The sequence below is a fragment of the Pelodiscus sinensis genome, chromosome 11, assembly GCF_052426305.1.
Source record: "Pelodiscus sinensis isolate ZL-2025 chromosome 11, ASM5242630v1, whole genome shotgun sequence".
Lineage (NCBI taxonomy): Eukaryota > Metazoa > Chordata > Testudines > Trionychidae > Pelodiscus > Pelodiscus sinensis.
Window position 1 is genome coordinate 1,260,627 of NC_143062.1, and position 21,323 is coordinate 1,281,949.

General features: G+C 47.5%; 1 protein-coding gene across 1 annotated transcript in view; it reads left to right on the forward strand.

The window, feature by feature from the left end:
- Positions 1-835: 835 nt before the first annotated feature.
- Positions 836-21,323, forward strand: part of PHF2 (PHD finger protein 2) — a 177,128-nt gene continuing 156,640 nt past the window's right edge. The window contains exon 1 of the mRNA XM_075939694.2: positions 836-1,577. Within this exon, the coding sequence (XP_075795809.1) occupies positions 1,480-1,577 (98 nt within the window). The 5' untranslated portion in view covers positions 836-1,479. The remainder of the gene's footprint in view (positions 1,578-21,323) is intronic.

The window sequence follows — 21,323 nt, forward strand, 5'->3', positions numbered from 1 at the left end:
TCCTTTGGTAGAAGGTTGGCTATCCAAATAAGGTTTGGGGGTTTAGAGCTAGATGTTGTACAAAAATAGGTTGATGGGGGTGTATACATGTATATACCTCTGTTATACTTAAATTGATGTGAATCTGTGTACGCACACAGGCACTGTATCCTTTCGCCACAGCCGTGTGTGTGCATTGCAAAGGTGTGTGCGCATTGGGACAGGGCTGGAGAATGTTAATAACTCTGGGGGAAGGTTTATGATCATTTGACTCAGTCGAGTGACTCAAGCTGGGAGTCACTGAGACACAAAAGTGGCCAGTGCCGCTTTACCCACAGTTTGAAGGGGCCGCTAGAGTTCACGGGGCAGGGCTCCTTGGGGACAAGGCCGGGCCGGTGTCGCACGGAGCGCCCGGGACGTGCTGGATGGGTCCGGCTGGCCAAGGAGACCGCGGCAGAGAAGCGCCGCCGCCAGCTGGGCCGCGCGCGGAGCTTTGTCCTGGGGCAGGCGCGGAACCAGCCGCTCCCCCGAGCCCGGCGGCGGCGGAGCGGGGCGCTCCCTGGCAGCCGCGCGCCTAGGCCCCCTGGCTGGGCAGAGCCCCCCGCCATGCAGCGCCCATCACGGGCCGTGCGCGAGTCACTCCCGAGCCCCGTCCCGGCAGGGTGGCAGCGGCGCCCCGGCTCTGCCCCGCCTGTAGGTCCCTGCTTGGACATTCCCGCGCTCCGACCAGCATCTAACAGCTGGGCGCGTGTCCCCCCCCGCTGCCAGGGGCCCTGGGGGGGGGTCCCTCTGGAGTCGGCACGCTGAGTTTTCTGGTTTCAAGGCCAGTTCTCCCCGGGCCCGCCTCGCAGTGCGGGGGGATTGCGGGATCTCGGCCCCCGCCGCCCAGCTCCGCTCGCCGCTTCTTTCTTTTAAATCTCCCTCCTCCTCCCCGGCCCGGTTTGTTGTTTTTCCCAGCAAGGGGGGCTGTGCCCTCCCGCCGCTAATATTGCCCGATGCCGAGCGCTGAGTTTTCAGATTCGCCTCCCCTTGTGCAGCCTCCCTCCCCAGCCCCGTCGGAGGAAATATTCCAATGTTGCAGGCTGACGTAAGGACATTGCAAGGAAAGGCTGCATGTCGGGTGTTTATGAAAGCCGCGGTACTGTACTGTCACCAGGGGGCACGCACTAGAATGCATTTCGCCCCACACTTCGGATACTAATCATTTACCAACAACAACACACACAAAGCCCCGTCCGCCTGGGGCTGGCAGAGCCGGAGAGGAGCCATGAGCCAAAGTTTCGGGAGCCCTGGGTTATTTTTGTGACATTGCGAGCTCGCCCTTGAGGAGCTGTAATTGCATTATCTGATTTCCCCTCTCTTCCCCCTTCCCCCCTTCCCCTCCCCGCTCCGGCTCTCTCGACATTGCAATTTTTGTGCTCGCGTTTCGGAAGGAGCCGCCGCCAGCCCCGCTCGCTCTGCCTGGGAGCCCGCTGTTGTTTTGCAGGCAGCTCAGCTAACATGGCGACGGTGCCCGTCTATTGCATCTGCAGGCTGCCCTACGACGTGACCCGCTTCATGATCGAGTGCGACGCCTGCAAGGACTGGTTCCACGGCAGGTAACACAAAGCGCCCGGGCCTGGTCCCCTTCCCCGCGCCCCGCTCGGGCGGCGCCCGCCCGCCGCCGGCTCTCCGGGCAGAGCGAGGGAGGCAGGCGGCGGAGCTGCCGCCGCGGTGTGTGCAGTTTTCCAAAGGCCTGTTCGGAGCGGGGAGGAGGAGCCAGGCGGCCCCGGCCTGGGCTTTGCTCGTCGGGTTTGTGTCGCACCGCCCGGCTCTGCGCAGCCCCCGGCCTGGGGCCATTGTCCTGGGCTCGCGCCGCTTTCCGGACCATCGCACCGCTGCGCGGCCGGGCTCGGCTCCCGGCTGGCGGGGGCACAATGGCCGGAGCAGCCTGAGCGGAGCGCCAGGCAGGGCCCGCCCGGCCCGCGGCACATGGGCGGGAGGAAGGGGCTGGGAGCCGGGCGAGCGCGGGCCCCGGAGCCGCAGGGCGGGTTGCGAGCACGACCCGGCTGGGCAGGGGGGCAGCGGGGCAGAGCCCGCCCGCGCCGCGTGGGGGGAGTGGGAGCCCGCCCCGAGCCAAGCCCCGAGACCCCCCACCGGCCCCCTGCGACTGACCCCCCGAGCGCTCTGTGGCCCCCATCCTCAGGCTGTGACTGACCCCTCACTCCAGAGCAGCCCCGAGAGCCTACCCCAGCCCCCCGGCTGTGACAGACCCCAGCCCCCCGGCTGTGACAGACCCCAGCCCCCAGGCTGTGACAGACCCCCAGCCCCCAGCCCCCAGGCTGTGACAGACCCCAGCCCCCCGGCTGTGACAGACCCCCCCAGCCCCCAGGCTGTGACAGACCCCCCACACCCCAGCCCCCAGGCTGTGACAGACCCCCACACCCCAGCCCCCAGGCTGTGACAGACCCCCCACACCCCAGGCTGTGACAGACCCCCCACACCCCAGCCCCCCGGCTGTGACAGACCCCAGCCCCCCGGCTGTGACAGACCCCCCCAGCCCCCAGGCTGTGACAGACCCCCCACACCCCAGGCTGTGACAGACCCCCCACACCCCAGCCCCCCGGCTGTGACAGACCCCCAGCCCCCCGGCTGTGACAGACCCCAGCCCCCCGGCTGTGACAGACCCCCCACACCCCAGGCTGTGACAGACCCCCCACACCCCAGCCCCCCGGCTGTGACAGACCCCAGCCCCCCGGCTGTGACAGACCCCCCACACCCCAGGCTGTGACAGACCCCCCACACCCCAGCCCCCCGGCTGTGACAGACCCCAGCCCCCCGGCTGTGACAGACCCCCCACACCCCAGGCTGTGACAGACCCCCCACACCCCAGCCCCCCGGCTGTGACAGACCCCCAGCCCCCCGGCTGTGACAGACCCCCCACACCCCAGCCCCCCGGCTGTGACAGACCCCAGCCCCCCGGCTGTGACAGACCCCCCACACCCCAGCCCCCCGGCTGTGACAGACCCCAGCCCCCCGGCTGTGACAGACCCCCCACACCCCAGCCCCCCGGCTGTGACAGACCCCAGCCCCCTGCTGTGACAGACCCCCCACACCCCAGCCCCCCGGCTGTGACAGACCCCAGCCCCCCGGCTGTGACAGACCCCCCACACCCCAGCCCCCAGGCTGTGACAGACCCCCCACACCCCAGGCTGTGACAGACCCCAGCCCCCAGGCTGTGACAGACCCCCCACACCCCAGCCCCCCGGCTGTGACAGACCCCAGCCCCCCGGCTGTGACAGACCCCCCACACCCCAGCCCCCCGGCTGTGACAGACCCCAGCCCCCCGGCTGTGACAGACCCCCCACACCCCGGCTGTGACAGACCCCCACACCCCAGCCCCCCGGCTGTGACAGACCCCCCACACCCCAGGCTGTGACAGACCCCCACACCCCAGCCCCCCGGCTGTGACAGACCCCAGCCCCCCGGCTGTAACAGACCCCCCCACACCCCAGCCCCCAGGCTGTGACAGACCCCCACACCCCAGGATGTGACAGACCCCCCCACACCCCAGGCTGTAACAGACCCCCCCACACCCCAGCCCCCAGGCTGTGACAGACCCCCACACCCCAGGATGTGACAGACCCCCCACACCCGAGGCTGTGACAGACCCCCACACCCCAGCCCCCAGGCTGTAACAGACCCCCCCACACCCCAGGCTGTGACAGACCCCCACACCCCAGCCCCCAGGCTGTAACAGACCCCCCCACACCCCAGCCCCCAGGCTGTGACAGACCCTCACACCCCAGCCCGTGACAGAACCCCCACACCGCAGGCTGTGACAGACCCCCACATCCCAGCCCCCAGGCTGTGACAGACCCCCCCACACCCCAGGCTGTGACAGACCCCCCACGCCCCAGCCCCCAGGCTGTGACAGACCCCCCACACCCCAGCCCCCAGGCTGTGACAGACCCCCCACACCCCAGGCTGTGACAGACCCCCCACACCCCAGCCCCCCGGCTGTGACAGACCCCAGCCCCCCGGCTGTGACAGACCCCCCACACCCCAGCCCCCCGGCTGTGACAGACCCCAGCCCCCAGGCTGTGACAGACCCCCCACACCCCAGCCCCCCGGCTGTGACAGACCCCAGCCCCCCGGCTGTGACAGACCCCCCACACCCCCGGCTGTGACAGACCCCCCACACCCCAGCCCCCCGGCTGTGACAGACCCCCCACACCCCAGGCTGTGACAGACCCCCACACCCCAGCCCCCCGGCTGTGACAGACCCCAGCCCCCCGGCTGTGACAGACCCCCCCACACCCCAGCCCCCAGGCTGTAACAGACCCCCCCACACCCCAGCCCCCAGGCTGTGACAGACCCCCACACCCCAGGATGTGACAGACCCCCACACCCCAGGCTGTAACAGACCCCCCCACACCCCAGCCCCCAGGCTGTGACAGACCCCCACACCCCAGGCTGTGACAGACCCCCACACCCCAGCCCCCAGGCTGTAACAGACCCCCCCACACCCCAGGCTGTGACAGACCCCCACACCCCAGCCCCCAGGCTGTAACAGACCCCCCCACACCCCAGCCCCCAGGCTGTGACAGACCCTCACACCCCAGCCCGTGACAGAACCCCCACACCGCAGGCTGTAACAGACCCCCCCACATCCCAGCCCCCAGGCTGTGACAGACCCCCCCACACCGCAGGCTGTGACAGACCCCCACATCCCAGCCCCCAGGCTGTGACAGACCCCCCCACACCCCAGGCTGTGACAGACCCCCCACGCCCCAGCCCCCAGGCTGTGACAGACCCCCCACACCCCAGCCCCCAGGCTGTGACAGACCCCCCACACCCCAGGCTGTGACAGACCTCCCAGCCCCCAGGCTGTGACAGACCCCCACACCCCAGGCTGTGAAAGACCCCCCACACCCCACACCTCAGGCTGTGACAGACCCCCCACACTCCAGCCCCCAGGCTGTGACAGACCCCCCACACTCCAGCCCCCAGGCTGTGACACACCCCCACACCCCAGGCTGTGACAGACCCCCCACACTCCAGCCCCCAGGCTGTGACAGACCCCCCCCACCCCCCCCACACCCCAGCCCCCAGGCTGTGACTGGCCCCACACTCCAGCCCCCAGGCTGTGACTGACCCCCCCGAGCCTGGGACGGACTCCCCATTCCAGAGCACCCCCGGTGAGTGTCTGCCCCTGAGTTTCAATGGGTGACGGGACTTCGGAGCCCACTGACAATTAGCAGCGTGCTAACAATTTAACAACACAACGAGCCTATTACAGACGTTTAACCCTGAGGTCAATGACACTCGCAGAACGGGGGCCCCGCCCTCTCATTGTATCGCTGCTGGGGGAGCACGGGTGCGGGGTGCGGTGCAGCCCCTTTGTCGTGTCACCACGAAAGTGCATTCTCGCCGAGTCAGCAGCATTGCTATGTTCTTGGTGTCACTACAGTCAATTCCCAGGGTCACGGGGCCTGGCAGAACGAAACAGAGCGCCCCTCCCCCGATTTACAGCGAGTCAGAGAAAAACTGATTGAACTTTATAGCTCCACAACTTTTGTGTGGAGGGGAAAAATGAGGTTTGGGGGAGTTTGTGTGGGAGCAGAGCAAGGGAGAGACTTCTTTATTTCTTATTGAAACATGGGATAGAAAGTATGGTCCAAGTTATATGTACTGACCATAGGGGAGGCCAGAAGGTGGGTGACTTTTATTGGACCAATTTGTGTTGATGAGCTGGACAAGCTTTGGAACTTAAACAAGGCTGTTGGGGAGGGGCGGTGTTAATTAGATGAACAAATACTGTGAAACTGAACTTCAAGCCTGTTTCAGACCATCTTTCTTTGTATTGTAGGAATGGGGAAGTTAGTTAAAAATAGCTTGAAAAGAAAGTTGAGGGGATTAAAATTCAGGAAATCACCTTGAAGGTCGTTTAAAAATAAAGTTATTAGGTTTGGTTCTCCAGATCAACAGAAATTCAAATCAAGGGAAACATGGAGGGGCAATGAACAATTAGCAGGGTTTTGAAATTAAAATGATGTCCTTTTAAAAATGGACTCAAATGAGACTAACAGAATGGAAAACATCATCTGTAATTATTTGAAAAAAGCAAGGAGGTAATGTGAGGAGTAAGTAGCCAGCCACGTACAAAATAATAAAATGCTCTTCTAAGTTTATTTAGAGTACTGTTGGAAGCCCTCAGGAGAGTCAGTGTGATTGCTAGTCCCTCAGGATGTAAAGGTAGACATAAAAAGTGATTCTTTACAAGTAGCAAAGGTCAGGTACTGTGAGAGATTGAACTATGAAAAAAATGAAATTAAGAGTAAATCACCATGACTAAAGGTGTAATTTATCTATTCTGAAACAATTCAAGAAAAAATTATCTCAGTTAAAAACTATTGACAGGCCAGGAAATATAACAGGAAAATAATGTAATGATTGTGTTAAGCTCCTAACTGAGTGAATACACAGGTAGGTATTCTGTAGGGTAAACTGTGACTCTCTCCTGTTACCTCTTTTGAAGTGTTCTCACAGAATACCAGATAAAGGAGATTGGTTGGAGCAGGCTAAGTGCCTAAGTTAAAAGAGACTGAGTGGAGAGAGTGAACAGAGGTATTTCAGAAGGAATTTGATAAATTTTCCTACAAGAGGCTATTAGAAAAACTTGTTAACTGGCGTGATTTAAAAAGTGGTTCAGAAAAATGAAGCAAAGTGTGTGAATCAGTGCCCAGTTCTTATAGGTGAAAATGTTAATGGTGGGGTTCCTCTGCGTTATGTACTAGCCACATATCCAAAGTGAAGTGTAGTATTATCTCATGTTTATTAAGGACTAGCTGGAGGTACCTGGCGTTGCTCGGGAAACCGGAGGAACAAAATGTAGAAAAACAGTAGTCCATTATCTTTTTTTGAACGGTAGAAAAGTTGCACTGATTTCTATAGGGATTAAAATATAGGTCGGTGTCAACCCCGGAGAGGGGGTGCGACCCTGGGTGGAGTGGAGGTTACACGCAGGAGGGGCGCCTCAGCTTGAGCCCAGGGCTGCAGGTGCGGCGGGGGGCAGGGCGGGTGCCTGAGCCGTTGTGCGCGTGGTACTCAGGGGAAGAGGGTTGTGCTGGCGCGAGGTGTGGGAAGAGGGTTGCTTATGTAACCTCATGGGAGGGAGAGGGTGAGTCCCGGACTGTGCTGGGCTCTGCACGTGGCGGGTATGGGATCTAGGGTGGGCAGGGTGGCCCCTGCAGCGCAGCAGGTTACTTTTTGATTTTTACAGCATGAGTTTGGGCCCAATTGGGTCCAAAAATACCTTAAAATCTTCTCCTGGTTATAAGGTTATCCCATGCACAGTTTGGTTGCAGTAGCTCTTATAGTGTCCAAGTAATTAGTGCACAAACTTACAAACATTCTCCTTTATGTATTAGATTTGGAAAAGAGGGGTGGACAGAGTGGTGACAAAAATGAAATGGCCAAGACTAAAGAGGATTGTGAGAAGAACTCAAGTAGGATTTAAAATGTTAAGACAGAACGATGGCAGAGTAAAGTCCACATAGACAAGTAAATAAGAAGGGACTAGTTAAGATACTTGTTTACACTGATGACTTTTGAAGGAAAATGATTTCTGCATGACTGTGGACAGCTCAATGATGACAAAACTTAGTGATAGTCAAATAGGATATTCTGAGTGGTATTAGAAGGGAAAGAACGTACTAGCAAAACAGATGGTGTATCCTTACCTTGAGAACGATGTTAATTTTTAATTATCTTGAATAGAAATAGCAGCAAACCTAAAGATTCAGATGGACTGTAAAAATAAATAGGGGCTGTGAGAATGAAAATGATGGCTGTCTCTAGACACTTCAGTCTTGCAAGTGTGTGTGTATGTCTGTATTTTACACTACCACGGAAAATTACTATTTTAAAAATAATGTAATTTGATTCAATAAAATATGTGCAAACATCTCTACTCGTGTCACGCATTTTGTGCACTTATGATAGGCACAAAAAAGTTCTTCATTTTATTGCTGAATGATTTACAAACTTAATAAATACATTGATTAGTTTGGATATTACAAGAGTGTACACAAAGAAGTCATGTAAACTAGTAATCTCTAAAGGGGGAAAAGCTTCACTGATTATTATTTTCAAGTAACCTAAAAGGATGTGGGATTTCTTAAAAATTCCATAATGCCTGTTTTATTTTTGTGGAAATGGCTCAGGTGTTTTCCTGATTCCTCTGTATTGGGGCTTTCCAAACTTTTCCATAGTGTGCATCACACCTTAATAGAGATATTTCATGGACTACTTCACATCACATTCCTAATTCCCCACCCTCTCAATTGACAATTGCTTGTAGCAAATGAATATTGGAAAAGTATTGAATGTACTTGAGGCTTTCATTTATTGTACTTTATTGCCTGCATATGAGGATGAGGAGCTGGTATCATTGGGACTAGCCAGTGCTCTGCAGACCTCTGGTGGTCCATGGATATGGTTCAGAAATCATTACTCTGTCACGTTACCTGACAAATTACCTGTGAGATGGATCCAGGTTTCTCATACCTGGTCAAAGGCCGTCAAAATTTTTTTAAGTTTGTTACCAATGGGGATTGTTGTCTCTTCTTGGGAGGACAAATGCCATCCTTAAAGAAACAATGGCTACACCTTTCTTTTGAAGCCATCACTTAATGTGATCTTTTGAGATGCCATGTCTCATACGTTTCATTTTGGGGGAAGATTACACTTTAGCGTGCATCTTTTTATTTCCTGGATTCCTGTCACTTGGTTTCAGGATTGGGTATGTTAAAGAGATTTGATGAACTCCTGGGTCTGGGCAAAAGTCAAGAGTCTGATGATTTTGTTAGAACTAGAGCTTGGGCTAATGTTGCCTACGTGGTGTTTCTGATATGCTGGCAGGATCTAAAAGGGGTGAGTGGAACTGTTCACTGGCTTTGCTCCTTCCTTTGAGAATTGTTTCATAGGATCTGTGAGGCCCTTCTCATCTGTGGTTCCACCCGGTTATCCCTTCTGTGCAACATGCTCAAGGTCCTTTGAGAGTGTTTGTGTTAATTTTTGGGGATATGCTGTTACCGTTATGCATTAAAACTGCCCTGTCTGTGCTTACCATTAGATTGAGACTGAATAATTTCCGGGTTCTGCACAGGCCTTGCGAAAACATGTTGGCTGAGGCTCAACTCAGCAGTTATGGCGGAGATGCATGTTGGCTAGAGAAAACAACCTAAAGAGCTGCTGATAGAGGTTTGGCTACTTTGTTTGTTAATGGAGAATGCCCATCATTAGCCAAAGAGATAGACTATCTTGGGGTATTCGTAGGTTCCCAGCTGCTCTTAGCTTCCCAGGTAGCTCATTGTCCTGTTTTTCATCTATGGTGAACAATGGAACTGTCACTTCCTTCTTTAAAACGGCACTGTCACTTCAGGTTTGACTGCTGCAGCGTGCTCTGCCTGGGCCTATCTTTAGACACCACTTGGAATGTTTAGAAAATGTAGAACTTGGAGGAGTGGGTTGGTGGCTCTGCGAACTTCCAGGAGCAATGAAAGGTGTGGATTCTAATCTGTTAAGCCATGTATGGTTTGGTACCTGCCTTCCCTTGGGAAACCTTCCCTTTCTTTGAAGCTGTGCTGCAACTGAGATCAGCTAAGATGCTTTGACTCTTCTTAAGCCAAGTCCACGCTACAGGGAAGGTCGGCTTAAAGTATGCAATTTCAGCTATGTAAAAAAAGTAGCTGGAGTTGATGAACCGTAAGTGGAGCTTTGGGGCTGTCCTTGCAGTGGGAGGTCTATAGGAGAAACACTCAACTTCCCTCACTCCTCATGAGGAGTAGAAGTACCAGTGCTGACGGGGGCACTCTCAGTGTTCGATTTAGTGGGTCTTTACTAGAACTGCTAAATTTAACACCATGATGCCGCAGCATCGATCTACCCGCAAGGGGAGACATGGCTTTAGTGAATGTGCAACATGCCTCAGGTAGCATGTGACCTGGATTCATCACCAAATTTGGTCTGCTGGTTGACTCAATAGCTGGCCCAAGCTGGGTACTAACAGGCAGTGTGACATGAATGCTGACCCATGCCTCCCAGGGACTTTGACAGACAGTCTATGAATGCAAACCTTTAAGGGGTGGAGGGAGACCTCTTTTAGGGCAAGAACCAGCTGTTATACTTGCTCATTCTGGAAGTGTGCCAGAATCTAAGTTTGCTAACTTCAGAGCAGGGAAGGCAAGGGTTTTTCTCGAGTATTTCCTTATCTGTGGAACAATACTGGGCTATTTATTATGGTTGATAGTTACAGGAAGGTGAGTTGTTTATCCTCTTAGCTGTGAGAGTTAACATGGTGTTTTATTAATTTATATTAGGCACCCAGGTCCCATAGGAGGGATATATATACACACTCACCAAACAGAAGAAATGGAAATACTTTTTTTTTGCATCCTCACATATACTTACAGCTGTGAAACCCTCTGCCATCAGAAATCATCATGGTAAATAACTTAGAAAGATTAAAAATAATTAGTCGTTTAGAATTATAAGAATAACACTCACAGTTTCAACAGGTAGCATAAAATTCTGAGAGCAGTTATACCTGATGCATTGATAACTGAAGTGAATATCAGATGGAGTATTGACCATTATTGGGAAATAGCTCTCCTTTGGTATGAGAATTCTCTAAGTTCCTATCAATGGAAGATTGTAACTACAGATTCAACTCCTACATGTATAAATATGAATCTTGTTTTGAATCTTACTGACCAGATTGCCTCAGTACTATCAAGTGTCAGTATATTTTGCAGATTTGCACTGCACAGTCTTTCATTTAGTCTGGAGAATTAAAAATAGGAAAAAGTTGTTGCATATGTTTCGTTGTTTAATTTTACATCTTAAAGATTTTAGCTGTTTGAATACTGTAAAGGAATAATCCACATTAAGGCTACGTCTACGCTGGCCCCTTTTCCGGAAGGGGCATGTAAATTTCACTAGTCGTCGTAGGGAAATCCGCGGGGGATTTAAATATCCCCCGCGGCATTTAAATAAAAATGTCCGCCGCTTTTTTCCGGCTTTTAAAAAAGCCGGAAAAGAGCGTCTAGACTGGCCCCGATCCTCCGGAAAAAGTGCCCTTTTCCGGAGGCTCTTATTCCTACTTCAAAGTAGGAATAAGAGCCTCCGGAAAAGGGCACTTTTTCCGGAGGATCGGGGCCAGTCTAGACGCTCTTTTCCGGCTTTTTTAAAAGCCGGAAAAAAGCGGCGGACATTTTTATTTAAATGCCGCGGGGGATATTTAAATCCCCCGCGGATTTCCCTACGACGACTGCTGAAATTTACATGCCCCTTCCGGAAGAGGGGCCAGTGTAGACGTAGCCTACGGGTTTGAATAGCTGTTGTGGAATAAACTGTTCCATAAAGCACACTAATTATTTTGGAATAGAGTATTCATATGCAGAGCTATTCTGGAGTAGCTATTCCAATCATTTCCCCCATGTAGACAAGCCGTTTGTGGTAACTGTCTGCTTTTTAAAAGCTTGTTTGTCTGAAATCAAATGCAGCAGTGATTGAAACAAATATAAAACTAAATCTGAAGCCTGCTCCCCTGAAGTCAATGTTTATTTTATCATTTATCTTAGTGGAAGCAGGATCAGGCCTTGAGATTATTCTACAATTTAAAAAGAGTTTAAAGAATTTAAAGTACCATTTAAAATTTAAATCCACATGGAATCTCTGTGCTTCCTTTTGTGGCAGTCATTAAGGGGAGATGAAATTTTCATTGGCTTTCTAATCAGATCAGGAATTCCACACCTAGCTTTCCTTCATAAATATGGGATTCAGAATTAAGCTCCCACGTTAATTATCAACATAATTTTCAGCTGCAAATGAACTCTGACCAGCAGCAGGTAAAGCAAAACAATATTGTGAAGTCCGTTAGTATTGAGTTCTTGATCCCCTAGCCTAGAATGACCTAGAGACAATTGTTTCAGCATTTTGCTTGTTTTGAGATATGTAACTATGGAAAAAGATTTACAGTGGAAACTATAACAATCTTAACATGTTGTAGGATACTTCTGATTGATACTTCAGTATCTCCAGAGACCTTTTGATGTCAGTCATAATATCAAGACAACTTTAAATCTATTTATTATTAAGAACAGTGTATATTTTCCACATACATAGTGGATTTTCAAATGATTAATAATACACTCTGTTTTATTTTCTAGAAAAAAATGCCAAAGGGCCAAAAACTTGGTGTTAATGGAAAAAAGTTGAGGTATTCAGCCCTAAAAATAAAAATGTTTACAATGGAAACTGCAAGTCAACCTTAACTCTGAGATGCCAAAGTTCTAATACTAACAACCCTAGGCACAGAACTTCAATATCTACACAGCATTTTATTTCTAAACTACAGGCTCTATGTTCAGATATGCATGCAAGGAGAAAGTGGATTAGCTTCCTTAGAATAGTCAGTTCTTTTATCTTCAGGTTTTCTGTTCCCTTTTGGAACACTGCCCAGGTATCAAACTAGTATTCAGTAGCTGTTAGAATGATATCTAGCACTGTAATGCTGACTTTTGAGCTGAGCGGGCTTTTTACTCCTGAACAGCATTTAGTTGTAGGACTCAACATGCCTATTGATAGTATTGGGGGGTTGGAAATGTTAAGTCTTGTATTTAAACCTGTGAGATAAGAAATCATAATGGCCCAAATTTGCAAAAGGGTCCAATATGAAACAATTTGAGCCTCATATTCAGAGTGCTGAATACCTACTTTTTATTCATTGGAAATAGGGTAATAAGTGCTTCTTAGCAGTTCTCTCAAAGGCAGGTCATAGTCTCTCAACTTGGGAGCCCAAAAGTCAAGGAACCCCAAATTAATGGATATTTTTAAAAACGTTCTAAACTATAGTATACACTTATGATAGGCACAAGCATGCAAGTGTGTTACTGAGATACTAGCATCTGACAACAGGTAATAGACCTGTCCTGCTGAATTTTTAGTATATGTGAAAGTCCTTTAAAGATAAAGGATTTTACAACAGAAGGTATGAAAATGTTATAACCATTAGATACCATTCAGGTTTCATAAAAAAAAATCTAGCAAAAGACCCCAGTCCTCACCATGAACCAAAACCTGCTGCTGAATCGCAGATGGGATCCAATTCAAGAACAAAATGTCTGTTAACTTGAATGAGTGCAAGATTGTACTCTTAGTCAGAAATTTCAAACAGCATCATTTTCCACGTATGATTAATAAATAGATAAATATCTTTAGTAAATAAAGAAAAATAAATTTTGCTAGTGAGCAAAGGGGAGACAGATTAGCTGACCCCTTCTCTCCCTCTCCCCCTCCCCTGTTGTTCTTTGTAATTTGGATATGTCTCTGGTGGGGATAATAGAGATTTATTTTATATATTTTACAAAATCAGTTAAAAGGAGTTTAACCATAAATGAGAAAAAATGCTGCTGGACAGAGAAACTATTATCAAGATTATTCTAACACTTTAAAAATACTTTCCCTTTCTTATAAACACTAATTAATAAGCTGACTTGTCCAATGCTGTCAGTCTTTGTGCCTTGCATGAACATTACATGCATTTCAGTTTTAAAAGTGAGTGATCTTTTTGCTTTTATTAGCAAAGTTATATTACAGTTTAAAATGACATTCAAATTCTGTTTGAAATCTCAGCAAATATAAAATTGTACTAGTAATGTAATACTTAGAATCCCAGTTAATTCCACAACCGCTCAGCTGAAGGGCAATAACCTTCCCTGATGTAATAACTTCCTTTCTTGTTAATCAGAAACTAAGTTTATTCAAAATGTTTTGCATCTATTCTCTACATTTAAATAAACATGGTTGAATGGTATTAAAAACTGGTATAATGATGCATTGGAATGATTCCAGATACTTTGCTGCAATGTAAATATCCTAAGTTTTGTTTAAATTGTTGAGATTTCTCCCTGGTGCATCTTATGCATCTAATCTGTGGTATGGAACACAATGTGCATGTATTAAAAATTCTTAAACCTCATTATTTTACATGTAAAGTTGCTCCTTTCTCAACTTAAATAGCTCATGTTATTTCTAAGTTTGTATTTGGAAACAGCAGAGGTGTATCAGAGCACTTTTAGGTATGTTATTTTTATACTATTATATACTTTCATCTATCTGAGTACCTTCCACACAGGAGATGTCTACACTTGGAGCTGGAGGTGTGATTCCCATCTCAAAACCTACTTGGGCTAGCTCTCATCAGGCTAGCATGCTAAAAATAAAATGTGGCCACGACAGTGTTAGCTGCCCTGAGCGTGTGTGCAACTGAGATTTTAATGTACTTGGGCTGACTAGCCTGTCCCACCGCTGCATCTCTGTTCTGTTTTGAGTGCACATGCTTTGGGGGAGCTAGCGTGACTATGTCTCTCTGAACAGGGAGTCACACCACTAGCTCAAAGTGTAAGCATACCTTAGAATACATTGGCCCTAGCAAGGCCCCCAGTAGACTTCATGCAATCTCTGTCTCAGCTCCCTTTTCAGGGTACAATAAGGAGATTTATTTAATTGACTTTAGATTTGTATTTGTAAAGATGTAACTGTTAAATGTGCAGAAAGTGTGCTACATACTTTACAGTTAAATCCATTACAGATCAGTTATGTTAATCCGTTTAAACAATACATTCCTCAACTGAGAATATATGCAATAAGTTCCAGCACTGTGTGATCTGGAAAGGCCAAATAATAAGCTGCTGCAGCACAGAGCTAAACTCATCTTAGAAAACAGTGACATTATCCTTAATTTACAGGGTTTATAACAGTTACTGCTGTATCTATGATGATACTTAAAATAGCAGGATATGTAAAAGGTTTATCTGGCTACTATAATTGAAATCACAGTAATCTCTTTCAAAGAAGGCAATTTACCTACCACACCAAAGAATACAATAGTCCAGCCCCTTCCGAAGTATCTTACACTGGGCACTATCATCACCTAATCTCCAATCTCCCTTAATTGGAAAAGCTCATTAAGAAAGTGGTGGTGACCAAACTCCAGTGACCTCACCGTTGCAGGCACCTGTACCCTTTGGCTTCTGGTAGAGATATGGCACAGTTTGCTGATGGAATTCTTGGCCTTGGATAGGAAACAGAACTTCATGATTATACTATTAGATCTCTTAACAGGCTTTAGTAGTGTTGACCACGCAGGGCTGGATTTAGGGACTGCCTTGGATGCCAGGCTTGGGGAGCTGTAAGCTATTCAAAAGTTTAACAAATGGAGGGGCAGCAAATACTTTCCTTGCCTACGGTGCCATGGAGCTAGGGACAGCCTTCACTCTAAGGGGCTGAAGATAAGCATAAGAGACCTGGCAGAAGTAAATGTGGTAGTTCTTCACTATCTCAAACAGGCTTCCCAAACCATAAACATCACTCTCTAGTCCCTAAACCAGCAGTTCACTTATGGAATTTTAAGCATGTGAGTAGCCTATTGAAATTAATGGAGCTTTTCACATAATGGTAGTTAGGCACATGTTTAAGTGCATCATAGGATCCAGACTGAGGCCTGCCACATGTGGAATGAAGCAGGATTTTGTGCTTTTGTCCATCATTTTCAATATCAGTGGCTAGGGCTGAGCAGAAAATGAACAAGAAATATGCCCTAGTGAAAAGCAGATCTTTTTTTTAATGAAAATGTTTGTAGATTTCCTTCCACCCCCATTTTTAAATCTGCTCTCATATTTATTTGAGTGGCACATATAACCTTAACTATAAGTGTTGCTACATAAATGTTTCCATTATAAACTGTCATTTTTAGTTGCTTATAACTTTCTGAATATTTTATTTTTTCAGCAAAAATTAGGTATTCTTGCTCTCTGCACATTTTTTCCCTAAATTTTTCATCAAATATATTTCAGAGATGTAAGGATTGGGGGAGGGAGTGAGAGGGGAAATCAGATTTTCTGCTAAGAAACAATTGTAACTTTTTTTTGAAAAAAATTCTCTTTCTTTTTTTAAAGCTGTTAGCAGGTGATGGAAATGTCACATTTGACAGAGATGTAGTCCATATGTCATATCTGCCTTTCATTGGTCTGGAAATGTGCAATTTGATTGGTCAAATTATTATAGTTTAAAGAAGTCCATATTTAATGCATGCTCATTGTTAAAAACATTTAATACTAATAAACTCCCTGTGTTTCACTGGCACAAAAGATACGTATATACTAAATGAGAATTTATATGAATAGATGATGTCTTTGAATTTCATTGGATTTCCACATGTACTTGTCAAAGTGTGCAAACACCAAATGAGCACTTTACTTTGCACCATTTTTGTCTTTGCCTGGAGCTTTTTGTATGAAATATTTATATATACATTAGATTACTGTATACACCAAGTTACTATGGACTGCAGATGACATGCACTAATACTTCTCAAATGATGCAGCTTCCTTTGTTTCAGTGTTGGAAAAAAATAAGCAGATGGATGAAAATTATTTGGCTCAATCATAATTTAGAGAATGCATAAGTGATAATGGTAGGAAGTAGGGCTGTTAAATGTTTAAAAAAATCATAATCATGAGGATTTTTTTTAAAAAAGTCATGATTAATCACAGTTTTAATCACATGGTTAAACAATAATAAAATAGCAATTTACATTTATAAATTTTGGATGTTTTTGTACATTTTAAAATATATTGATTTTTATTACAAAATGCGCAGTCTTTTTTTATTACAAATATTTGCACTGTAAAAAGGTAAACAAAAGAAATAGCATCTTTCAAATTACCATAGACAAGTACTGTCGTGTGGTCTCTTTATTATGAAAATACAACTTACAAATGTAGATTTTTAATATCTAACTGCATCCAAAACCAAAACAATGTAAAACTTTAGAGCCTACAAGTCTACTCACTCCTACCTCTTTTTCAGTCAGTTGCTCAAATAAGTTTGTTTACATTTACAGGGAATAATGCTGCCCACTTCAGGTGACCTGAAAGTGAGCAGAGATATTCACATGTCACTGCTGTAATATAAAGTGAGCACTGTACACTCTGTATTCTGTGTTACAGAAAAACATCCAAAATATTTATAATAAATTTAAATTGGTATTCCATTATTGTTTAACAGTGCAATTAAAACTACAATTAATAATGACTGTTTTAAAAAATCGAGTTAATTTGTTTCCTGTTAATTGCTTGAGTTAATTGCTACTGACAGCCTTTGCAGAAAGAATAAGACACTTCCAGGCATGACCAAGATAGCAGCCTCACTATCTATCAATGCATCTGACCACCATTCTAAGTTATGCTTAGGTTTGGGGTTATGTTGAACTTGTCGTGGCACCTAGATGCACAGATTGTTGCAGTGACAGGGAACACTTTCCATCTCTGAGCAGTTGAACGCTATGATCTGTGCACTCATTATCTGAAGAAGATCACAGTGAGATACCTGACTGTACCAGGCCCACTGATGGGGGAGAGAGGATGGACAAAAAGTGGGGCAACTGCCCTGGGACCTGACAATTCTAAAGGGCCCAGGGCTCCTGGTCGCTGCTACCACTATTGTGGCAACAAAGGTGCCTACAGCCCCAGGCCCTTCACGTTGCTGTTGGAGCGCTGTGTAATGCGCTCTGAGCAACTCTAAGGGCTGGGGAGGGCAGCGGTCGTATGGCTGTCTGTTCCCCTGGACTGTGCTCTGGCTTCCTTCCCTCCATCAGGTATGGCTGCTCATTTGGTTTCCCTCTTGCTGACTGAGTAGTTCATCTGAGTCCTTCCAGGGAAATGAAAAATCCAACCTTTTTGATGGAGTCTTCATTGCCAGTTTTGGAAGGGTGTTCCTGGCAGACCAGGGGCAGGATGGAGAAAAGTACAAAGGGGCTTATGGGATAAGTGTACAAAAAGATGAAGGATGCTGACAGTGATGGGTGGAAGTGGGGGAACTTGATGTGACAGAAGAGCAGGGACGCCTCGGTAGAGATGGGGGGACGTTGTCAGAATGTTAGGCCAGCCAGGTGATTCTAACAATGACATTTTGAATGGTGGTGAGTGGAACAAGGCCCTGGGAAGATCAGGGAGAAGGTTGAAATAGTTAAAAAGGGAGATAAGGGCTTAGACCTAGATGTTAGTTTGACCACAGGGCCGGCCTTACCATGAGGCGAACTGAGGCGGCCGCCTCAGGTGCCAGACTGGGGAAGGGGAGCACCACTAGGACCCAGAGCATTGAGACCTTTCAAAGTTTTGGCCCAAGCGAGGGGGTATGGGAGCATCATTTGAGCTCCCTGCCTCAGGTGCCAAAATGTTGTGGGCCGGCCCTGTTCGAGCAGCTTGGAAAGATAGAAAGGGATTAGTCTGAGGTTTACAAGATCTTTCAAAAAAGGCTTCTATTTTCGAAAGAACCGCATCTAGACTGCGGTATCACTTTTAAAATAGCGCTTTTTCGAAAGAGCGCCATGACGTGATTATGCAAATGAACAGGGCTCGATGACCGCGGCAAAAACCCACTTGCCAGCCCCGCACCGCGCATGCACCAGACCTGCATTGCGCATGTGCTCACAGCTGGTGAATGGGGTGAGGGGCTGAAATCTACTTGCCCCGGGCGAGTAGGTAAGCAGATTTGTCAAGCCTTGCAAATGAAGTGCAGGAAATTAAAATCCTGGCTTCATTTGCAATTTCAAAGTGTCCAATTTACATCCCTCTGTCGAAAGAGGGATGTAGTCTAGACACACCCTGTATGTAGTCCTGGTCTCAGCTCTAAACTTCCACAGCCAGCAGCTACTTGATCAATTCTGATAAATCCCTTCCCCAGCACCCAGTAAAGTGGAGTAATTTTCAGTTTGTGTGGGTAGAGGATATCTAGATCCAGACTGTAAGACTGTCTCACACAATGAAGAAAAGTTGAGGCACCTTTGTTCTTTTGTTCCACTCTTTGTGTCTGTGGGGAAATACCAGTGCAATATTACTGTCTTCTTTTTAAAAGAAGAAAACTAACCTCTTACCCCACAAAACTGGTAATGGCTGTTGAAAATAGCAACTCCAGCCCCAGTTAGCACTGGGAGATGCCAGAATTCATTGCTCAACTGTACCCTACTTTTTCTACAAGAGATTACAGTGGATCAGTATTTGATTTTGGAGAAATGATGTAACAGCAGCCCAAATTAAACTTGAGCACGTCTGTTCAGATCTGGAGGGCAGGTGTTAGATTCCTTTTCTAAGTATTAGATACATATGGAAAGGAAAAGCCCATTTCTGCTTTCATGGATGTCAAATCATCCTGTGTACCTGGTATTTTACCTAAAGCTGCCCAGGCCCTCTAGTAGAGCCTTCCCTCCTTTAAACGTATCATATTAACCACTCCTGGTGGGGTCCACATACCTTCCTTGCTAGGGTTAAGTTGGAGGTTCATTGTTCATTCAGCCCTCTCAGTTCCTTCCTTGGGGGCGGTGAACCGAAGCCACCAGTATCCCTAATTCAGTCTGGGGAAGGCTTCAGAGGATGGGATCTGGGCCAAAGCTGCCTGTATGCACATGTGTTTCCCAGTCACAGCACCACCTCCTTCTAGCAGCTTATGCACAGCAGAATAGTGATAGAAATGTAGCCGTGTTAGTCTGGGGTAGCTGAAGCAAAGTGCAGGACAATGTAGCACTTTAAAGACTAACAAGATGGTTTATTAGATGATGAGCTTTCGTGGGCCAGACCCACTTCCTCAGATCAAATAGTGGAAGAAAATAGTCACAACCATATATACCAAAGGATACAATTAAAAAAATGAACAAATATGAAAAGGACAAATCACATTTCAGAACAGGAGGGAGATGCAGGGGGGTGGGGGAAGGAAGGAAGGTAAGTGTCTGTGAATTGATGATATTAGAGGTGGGGAGAGTGGGATGTTTGTGAGCTAATGGTATTAGAGGTGATAATTGGGGAAGCTATCTTGGTAATGGGTAAGATAGTTTGAGTGTTTGTTCATTCCTTCTCAGAGAGTGTCGAATTTTAACATGAATGACAGTTCAGAGGATTCCCTTTCAAGTGCAGATGTAAAAGGTCTTTGTAGCAGAATGCAGGTGGTTAAGTCAGTGAGAGAGTGTCCTTTCTGGTTAAAATGGCAAGAAACTGTTTTTTCTTTGTGATCTTGTCTCGTATCTGTTTTGTGGGCATTAATCCTTTGGCGAAGTGTCTGAGATGTTTGTCCAATGTACATAGCAGACGGACACTTTCGGCACATGATAGCATAAATTATATTTCTGGATGCGCAGGAATATGTGTTCTTGATCTTATAACTCACTTGGTTGGGTCCAATAATGGTATCAGCAGAATGAATATGTGGACAAAGCTGGCAACGGGGTTTGTTGCAAGGGAAGGTACCAGGGTTGGTATTAGTGTGGTATGTCCTGTGGTTGTTGGTAAGAATCATCTTGAGGTTAGGTGGTTGTCTATAGGAGACTATGGGTCTGTCTCCCAGAGCCTCTTGGAGTATGGTATCCTGTTCTAGTATAGGCTGTAGTTTATTGATAATGTGTTGGACAGGTTGCACAGCAGGCTGTTGTGTATGGCTCACACCTTTCCCCACTCTCTCCCCCTGCCTTTCTTGTTGCTAGCAGCTAAGGGGAATGCTGGGAAATGCAGTCCCATCCCTGCTCCATGGCCAGCTATCTAGGCAGGGAGCTGGCCAAGGAACTACAGCTCCCAGGGTACCTTGGGTTCCCCATCATGTCCTGTAGGCTCCCCCTGCACAGAGCTGTAGGTAGGAAGGGAGAACAACAGAGTCCATCTAAGCTTGGGCCTGGTGCCAGGGAATAATTGGCTCAATTGTACATGTGCCTTATATAAGGTATAATAGTATACTATGCCTTACATAAGGCCTTGAAAATGTCCCTCATAATAAACTTTCCCCTCTCTTGGACACTCAGTAACAGATTTAAAAGTAGCCATCCTGTTATTAAAAACCCCTTCAAAACCAGACTACAAAGCGAAACAGCAGAGCTGCAATTCACTTGTAAATTTAATTAGGACTGAATGAGGACTTAGAATGGTTATCTCACTACAAAGGCAATTTCCTCTTTCTTGGTATTCGCACCTCCCTCATCAACTACTGGAAGTGAGTCATATCCACTCTGAATGAATTGGCCTTGTTAACACTGGTCCTACACTTGATAAATAACTCCCTTCTTTTGATATATAACAGTGGTTCCCAAACTTTTTGGCATCACACCCCCTTTTTGATTTTTGAGAAACTCTCATGCCCCCTCCTCTCCCAATAGCTGCAAAACTTGTTGAGCAAAAAAAAAAAAAGGAACTGACCAGGGCCGAAAAACAAAATTAGCAGCGAAACTTAGGGGGGAGGGCTGGGTCGCCTCACCC